This window comes from Varroa jacobsoni, unplaced genomic scaffold (assembly GCF_002532875.2).
Source record: "Varroa jacobsoni isolate VJ856 unplaced genomic scaffold, vjacob_1.0 scaffold_167, whole genome shotgun sequence".
Classification (NCBI taxonomy): Eukaryota; Metazoa; Arthropoda; class Arachnida; order Mesostigmata; family Varroidae; genus Varroa; species Varroa jacobsoni.
This window is the reverse complement of record NW_019213069.1, coordinates 394650-403787: the sequence shown is the minus strand read 5'-3', so window position 1 is coordinate 403787 and position 9138 is coordinate 394650. Positions and strand designations below refer to the sequence as shown.

General features: G+C 38.0%; 1 protein-coding gene across 1 annotated transcript; it reads left to right on the top strand.

The window, feature by feature from the left end:
- Positions 1-3496: 3496 nt before the first annotated feature.
- LOC111270890 (alpha-1A adrenergic receptor) lies at positions 3497-8144 on the top strand (the record flags this gene model as incomplete). Its single annotated transcript, XM_022851367.1, is given in 2 exon segments — positions 3497-3701; positions 4681-8144. Coding segments are annotated over 2 exon segments (332 nt in total), but the record flags the coding sequence as incomplete, so codon positions are not given.
- Between the last annotated feature and the right edge of the window lie 994 nt (positions 8145-9138).

Genomic DNA, 9138 nt, shown 5'->3' with positions numbered 1-9138 from the left:
ATATATTAATGTCACTGAAAGTTGCTGTGTCTCGAAAACCGACCATAGCACAGATTCTCGTTCAGGACACTCTTTTTCAACTATGCAGGATGTGGTTTGTACGAAACATACTAGGTGACTTCCGATCAGTGTATAAACCTACATTGACTACCCTTGAAGTGCATAAGAATTTTCTAGATGTTTCAGAGTTAAGGCAAAGGCGCGCCACAAGAGTAAAGGTCTCGAAACATCGGTTGTTTAGCCAAACTCATGACTATTAGAACAGCCCGTATGTCAGCTTTCCTAGACATACCGGTGAAGTTTGATATGTGGGCTGGATGCCTTGCGGCGCCACCGGATATAAAACGCGAGACAGAGACACCTATTGATGAAAACACCGTCATCAACCTTTGATCATCACTTTTGCAGTTAATGCAGGCTTCTGATTTCCGGTGAAACAAATACTAGACTAATTTTTTCTATAGTTTTTAAAAACTTCATAAATACTTATAATATCGATAATTACTCCGCTATGAACCAAATGAAAAGGAAAAAGAATTCGATATTCGAATGTGCGTACCAAAAACAGAAATATAGAAAGAAAGACTGAAATAGTGTTTTATGAAATGATCTCTATTGGATATAATGAACGTAGTGCAACTCGCAATTTAAGTTGCAAGCAACTTAGAAGGATAACCATTTGGCTACATGTTGGCTACTTTCACGTAGTGGCCTCTTGCATACAGTGGCCTTAAATAGGTCCCCTATTTTACTCCGCCTAAGAAAGTCTCTCGTTACTTTTTTTCTGTCGATACATGTATGTACCTCACATAATTTTGAGGTTACTACTTAAAATAAATCGTCACAGGTAGAACAAACAAAATATGTTCAGTGGTTAAAACACTAGTTCCAAGCTGAACAGCAGACAACAACAGGTCGCTAATGCGAAACCCAGCAACATCTGAATCCCAATAGTTGTTTTTTTTTTTAAATGAGAATGAACGCGGAAAACGGCAATTTATATGTATAGATGAACAAGAACAGCAAGCAGCAACAAGTGCCTGATGTACCGTAAACTTCCTCGAACTAAAAGTGAGATCAGTATAAGTTACGCTATAAAGTAATTGACTGTAAAAATTTTCATTGCAATAACTCGGTCATTTCGGTTTTCTATACTTTGTTAATACCCTTCATTAGGGGGTTTTACAAGGACCAGAAAAGGTGATCACTGGAAAAAGCAAAGTTAGAAAGTGTCAAAAGCCGAACGGTGCAAAATATCTCTCACTAGAATTCTACAATTTTCAGCAACCCACTAAATATGTGTGAAGCCAGGCACTAACTATTATGATGATATACAATTATTTTTATTGATAGAGCGGAGCGCTTTTCTAAAACGCATCGCTGGCGCTGTCGAGCTCTTCGTATGTCTTAACTGACGTATCGGCTTGGTTGTGGGAAAGAAGCTTATAGCAGAGTGCTCCGTTGTAATCTCATCAAACGTACAACATTATCTTCCTCAAATGAAATCAGTCTTTAGTCCCCGTTTAAAAAGTACCACGACGTTTTGATTATGATCTGCCTTAATAGACGTCTTCGAAGATCATTAATCATATTTAATCACCTATCAACACCTCTGCAAGACGAAGATTATTCTCCTTTATCTTGTTGATATATATATGTATATATATATACATATATTGTGTTCAGCCTTGGACACACCAGCTAATCAGTTGGTAAGCGGCAAATATTCACAAACCAGACGTCCCGCTCGATTAGCTAAGTGTCTTTGAAATACGTTCACAAGTTTACAGCCTTTTTCAGGAACAAATACTGAAAGCCGATTCTAAATATACTTGTAAGGTCATCGCCCCGTTGCGAACATGTGCAGCTTGAGTGAATTAAGCGCGAGGCCAAAAAGTTTCGGAGGGAATATTATATATCTGTAGCGAGAAACCGTTTTTCTTCCTTCACCTAGCCTTGTTTATGGCACCAACGTATCCTATGAGTTCTCATCGGATTTTCAATCCTTTGAGACGTAGCGTATAGGACAATCCAATACTTCCAAAATATATAACTTATATTGCTGAAGGATTCGGCCTATTCGACGTAAGGTTCATAACACGTAAATTTAGGTATAAGCACATTTCATGCTTAACTTTTCGAGCTATTTGTTCAGAAATCGACCTTTAGTTTATTTAGCAGTTACGTTTTACTAGCGTGATTATTGTGTCCATAGTACCTCTATATTCGAATTGGTACCCGTATCTATATAAGCAAGAAACTTTAGACACACTTCTTGTTTTTGTTTAGAAGGTTATCAAAACTGTTGGCTATACTTAGAGGCTTTTGAAAAAGCCTTTAAGTATACCCAACATTTAAATGTTTATTACAGATGAAACTAGATTTTAAACGAAAGACCATTTGCTCTATTTATTATTCACTAATATGAACCAATTGGTGATATATGAAGACTGATGCCGTGTTTAGGGAGTCCTACATTACATTTACTACTTTTTTTATATGTAATCTGCCAGCATAATTTTGCCTTCTAGATTCGCGTCGCCTCTGCTCACTAATTAGCTTGAAGCGTGTGTCTAGCAAATCGCTTTCAAACAGGGTATTACCAAGCGTATCGCACTACAGAGCTGTTAAATTACAGTTTGCTATTTTCTACGTTTGTCCGAAAATATACATTATTAGATTTTATGGGGCTCGGCGAACCTTTGTAGTAATTGCATAGGTAAATAGTTCGTTTATAATAGCACATTAACACGTTCAATATAGCAATATAAATTCAATCATCTTGTATGTATGTATATACATTCCAATTGTCAATATCTGAACATACTAGATAAGGATGTACAGAGACATCCTCAGAGCTTCAAGGAAAGGGCCAGCACGAATAGGACACGAAATTTTAGCTGTTAGAAAACGATGTTGTATGTGGCCTTTCGAGCAGAGCAGGTACCTCTTCTCAAGAGGGCCTCTAAATATAGTACTTTGTTATCCTTCTTGCTCAAGTCTACGTGTTACGGGAAAGTAAAAGTGGATTTAGTTACACGTACCAACGAATGATCAATAAGTAAGACTTCGTTTTTTAAGTAATGTTCTACGTGACAAATCCAGTGGTACCTTGTCATGGGAACTGCGAACTCTGTCTTATAGAATTTGCCGTACTGTCGACAATTTCACGTAACGCGGTTCTTAATAACTTCAAAGATCAGGGGAGGTACTGTTAATCGTTAATGGATTCATTCTGCTCCTGAATGAGATGTCTGACGAGGCTTGGAAATGCAAATTAGCCTTTTTATAGTGTGTGGCATATGTAATTTCATTTGTCGAGCATGCGATAATTATATTCATTGTGCACTGTCCTTCGGCATTATCCAGTCTCGATCGTGTATAATACATAGTAATAGTTTTTATTAGGTTCGCTTACTCGCTGTACGAACAAATTAACTACTAACTTTATAATTACGCCGATAAATAAAAGAGCCTTCCTGACTCCTTGTCACAGATACCATTTGCAGTTCGTGTACGACACCACCACTTCTTTTCGATGTAATCTTCTGGACCGGCTATTTCAACTCATGCCTCAACCCGTTCATTTATGCAACAACAAGCCGCGAATATAACCGCGCTTTCCGCACAGTCCTTCGTTGTCACTGGTCCCTGAGGGGATCGGCTCGGGCCGATGCCCATAACGCTACGGATTATCAATGGTGAGTTAAATACGATCACGTGGGAAGCAGCTGTTTTCTAGAACTCTACATTATTATTATAGAGAGAATACAGTTATAGATAATATGGACGATGTTTTTGTAGGCTGGCACATGTTAAAACAATAGGCAACTAATACTATTAGAAACTGTAGCGGTGCCAACGTTGAATATACAAATTCATGGTAACCCGCACTGCATCAATAAAATAAAGTAAACACTGCTAGCGTCCTTTACTAAAAGACGGTAACAATAAAAGACAGATAGCAAAAAAAAAAAAAAAGTAGGTAAAAACAGTTTAATTTACAAGCAATTCTCATATTCTTTGTACCAGTTAGAGTAGGCCTATTATAACGGTTATAGCAAGGCGTATTTACCGATGATTTTCAATGATTGCCTAGGAGCCAATATTGTATATATAGATAGATCAGGTGTAGTGAATTTGTTAATCATGGGTACTTACAAACTAATTAGCGAACCTTTACGTGATGTATAGTTATGTGGAGACATGCACCATGATGACTCTAATATGTTTCTATCGTATTGGATGGAACATCCCATTTGTGAGCATTCTATCCCGATGGTTATCCCGATGCTCTAGCAGCATATGCCTACCGTGAACGCTATGATCAAGATCGCACCGTTGGGAATAGCCAAATAGTTATGGCTAGTAAAGTTCGAGTAATTCACTGAGTTGTGTTCGGCTTGTAAAAAAAATCCGTTTTTTTTTTAATTGCAGTTTGTTTCTGTGGCTCCACCAACGCGTTGCTAACCAAAAAGTGTTTTTTGAACGAACGATTGACTTTTAATGTCAAAGCTCGGTTGCGACTAGGTCATATACACAGTAAGCCTCATACACAAGGCCCTCTCTCAAAAAACGTTCTCATCAGGCACATTGCGGATCGATAAATGGTATAACAATTTTAATGCGTTTTCTAATATTACTACATTTTCGTTCCATGATTCTTGTACCATGTCTCAGGTCTAACTCTAAGACTGTTACCTACACAATCCGTGATTCGAAAAGTCCACAACGCCAGGCACTCAACCCCGGCGGTGGACCTCCACGGCTCTCGTCCAAGCGTAACATGATCAAGGATGTTTCCTAGGAAAAACTCAACCCGCACTAGTGGGCTTGCACCCGAGGGTGATGCATAGTCTGTCGCGCTCCGAAGTCTATATAAATATTGCAAACAATTCACAGCACTTATACTGCAGTAGGTCGTGTGCAATAAGCAGCGGAAGAGGGACCTAGATCACGCTGGACGGTGGGGCCAAGAAGATAGCTAGAATATGAATGAGTCGCAAATTTTCTAAGAAAATCGTATCCCTCTACGTCAAGAGACCGCCAACAGGATAGAGCGTCGAGTCAGGGTCATCGTTTTAAATAAATGTGCATCGTGATAAACAGTAGCGATGTGCCGGTGGATGTAGTGATGGCACTATCACACGGGTGTGGGACACCGTTAAAAAAATTGCAAAAACAACAGGAGGTGGCAGCTGAGTACACGTGCACGAACAGGGAACCAGTAGATAGAAAAAAAATCCCTTTATGCGTTGCCTAGAGCACGTCTGATAGTGACTAGCCGTGTGCTAGTTTGTGTGCGCCTTCTTATGGGTTCGTGCAATGTGATATCGTTTAATGGGGTTGGAGGGAGTTGTGTAAAATGTAGATGGCGTATCTATGCGAATATGTGAATGTGTATAATTCTGCGCGGGCAGGGTGCGAGAACTGGTGACGATGATGCCGCGTTTAAAGTATGATTTTTTCTCACACTGGTTACTGACCTCGTAGTCAGAGGTATTTTGAAATGGAGCCACACAAGACCGATTCACCTGATAAAAGTGCTTTTAAAAACAGCCCACTACAGCTAAAGGTGGCGAGAATAAACCGGAACGTAAACGAGTTGGACTCCGCACAACAGAAATAATATTTATTTATTTAATATTTCTACCCTAGTCGAACAGGTCCTTGGAAACATTTATTAAGTACAATATCAAGGACATTCCTCTATTAGAAGTCCAACCGAAGCAGATATTGCAGAACTTATTCTCGAACACGCCTATGAAATGAGACGGCAGACATACAAGCCTAAATACCTTCTTTTGCTTTATTCCTTATTTTCGCATCCTTTCTTATGTTCTTGACTATAATTATCTGGCAATAGCTTCGCCAACGGTAAGCACTGAACCAGCATGGCAAAAATTATTGTTATCATGGCAACGCAATCAAAGAGATGTGCATTTGCCACGCAAACCATGCCGCCCCTTAGCAGGTGTAGTGAAAAAAAAAAAAAACAAAAAAAAAAGCTTCAAACGACTACAAGATGCGCGGATATGTGATCGAGTTCTCACACTACGCGGTATAGAACAACATGCTTTCCCATGACAAAACGTTAATAGCGAAAAGCGTTGTTAAAATACCCTGAGACGAAATTTTTAGTAAAACAATTATGAAACATCGATATGAGATATACTGGCCTCGAAAACATCCATATATAAACGTGTCCGATATATGCTATACGAAGACAAAGGGAACAGCCTAAAAAACTTTCGGACGAAACTTAAGGACGGAGCAAAAACGAAACGCGCGGATAAAATCTACGAAGATATCAAAAAAAAGTGAAGCACAATGGATACAACCTGATGCCGAACGCAGGCTGCAATCCTGGCATATATATAGAAAAAAGGTAAAAGTTATGAGAGTGCTGAGGATAACGATGGTACATCGTTATCCTCAGCGCTCTCATAACTGGAAGTAAAAGAACTGATCGAAAACTGATTGTATTGCACTATTTGGTATATTATAATTATGTATTGTAGGTAAGGAGTAAATTAATGAGCATGAATTTTATTATATATATATTTGTGTGAAATATACTATAACAAGAGCTCGGTAGGTGATAGCGGCATTGAGGCAACTAGGACGCGAAGTATAGACAGTGAATAGCCTAAGCTGAGCCTAAATCTATAATGTGTTGTTCTGTCGTTGGGAATCCTACAGGGTTTTCGGGCCTACGAGGCCTACACACTAGCTGATGTGCCCGCTAATGAGCACTAGACTGGATTTAGTCGTTCTATGTTATTGTTGCTAATTCCGCAACTGCTACAGATAGCACTCAGAAGTACAGACAATGTAATTAAACCTGTACAAAAAAAAGAAGTATCAAAATACATATGACTGAGATAAGGTTGGCTCCGAGTCTTCGGAAGACACAGGGAGAATAAGAAAAAAAGGGAAGGGGCCAGGCACAATGGGTACTTGGACAAAACACGACAAGCTGATAATTACAAGGAGTTAATAGTACGAATTTAGCTTTAGAGAAATAGTGCGATATGCAAAAAATGGTCGGTTGGATTTTTGCGAGCGCATATTAGAAAATATTGGAAATTAAGAAATCTGAAATATAACATTCTTTATTTTTGACAACGCGGTAACCGACAGCTGCGATGTTAACGAGTTGTTAAAGAACATTTTATCTATCTTGATCAGCAATTTATTAGGACCTCTATAGTCCTATAGCGAACAAATAGGTTCAGCCATTTGACCTGGTGATTTTGAATAATTTTTTTCTAGCTTTATTTAGATTTTTACTTAACTGAATATTGGAAAAACAATCATTTATGTGTTTAGTCAATATGCGCGGTTGCCTTCGCCCTTTAATCCAGATCGTCGCTACTTTCCAAATGGACCACAGGTTATTGCGAAATTTTCACAATCACCTCAAAAACAATAGTAAAAGTAACCCAAACGCATTACACGAAACTAAAAATACAGATAGACCCCAACAAAACATTCGACAACGTTTTTTTTTTCTTATTTTTAGTTGTTTGTTCTTCTTTCCGAAAACGAGAATGCGTAAAATAGACATTATATTCTCATCGGTGACTCACAAGACAAACGGACTTTATCTGCAGACAGCGACTGCAAATGCGTTATCGCGACCCAATGTGTGCCACAGCAAGTCTTGACGTGTACTGCGAAACGAAGTACGAAGATGTCAGCATCTACACTGTATATAGTAGTAAATAAAAACATTATAAATTGTAGAAAATTTACCTAGGGACACTACAATATTTGATAGGAAGGAAAAATACTTGTAGACGGTTGAATAAGTACGTTCATTGAGGAGGTAATGGCGAGATGTTACCACGAAATAGGGAAGGATAAAAGGACCTACGAATTTGCAGTAAAAATGGTCCTGATACTGGCATATTGGTGACACAACTCTCACTAACTATCTCAGGACTTGCCACTTATCGCTAATATACAATTACAATATCGAAAACTCGACATGGCGGCTGATGCCGTTAGGCCGGTAACATCCATTTGTTGTCAGTTGAAAAAATGGACCTGGATACAAAGAAAAACGTACAGCAGAAGATTAAACAAAGATATACAAAGAGCTAATGAGCGAAATAAAGAAAGGTATATTTGCAAAAGAACAGCGTGTGTCTTTCTTCTCGGCAAAAGTAGGTAAGGCGCTTGTTAATGACGTACTTACCTTTTTGTTCAAACTATATGATCCATATGTCCTAAACATTATTTAAATGCTATTTTTGAAATTTCTCTTTTGATTGAATCAAAGCAGTTAAATTGAAATAGCATGTAAAAAAAAATATCATCTAATGTCAAAACAATTCGTTTCTATGAATTAAAAAATTAATTCATTTTTGACGTTACTGTACCTAGTACGGCTTGAAATGTCTCAATGGATTATGAATTCGCCTTTTGACAATATGTGATATGGAGATCACGATTTAGGGAGGGCATTTTAAAGACGACAAAAGATAATAAAGGACATCATAAAAAGGAAAATAAATAGCCAAAAGTGCACCAGCACCAGATCTAAGAGTTTCGACAATTTCTTTCAGTGTAAAGTTATAACACTGAAAGGCTAAAAAACGAATTCTAAAAGAGACGATGATTCTATTAAGATATAATAAAAATTATGGTAGAAAAGCTAGGAGGGAGCAAGGAAGTAAAACGTAATAGTGGGTAGTCGTGTTATTACCAAGGATCTAAACATATGTCAATAAAAAGTTTGAGATCAAGGCTAAATGTAAAAAACCTCAGTGTTTTCATGCTACACGAATCAATGCAGAGTTCGTATTTCTATCTGCGAAACTTCACAAAAACGCAGTTAACGAAGTCATTTATAAAGCGACTGATGACGAATGATGAAAAGGTACATCGTATATAACGATAATGTACAAGTAAAGAAAATGTGCCTTACAAACAGTGGCAAAGTCCAGACGTACGCCAAAGAAGGTGATGTTATACTTCTGATGGGTGACCGTGCATTATATGTCGCTGTTTCTTCTATGGAAATTTTTTCATTATCAACAGTTAAAACATGTTCTTGGAAAAATCGATCTAGTGAACAGAAAAGGCCTCGTTCTCAAGCATGCCACTAAAAAAAAGTATCCGGCAATAATC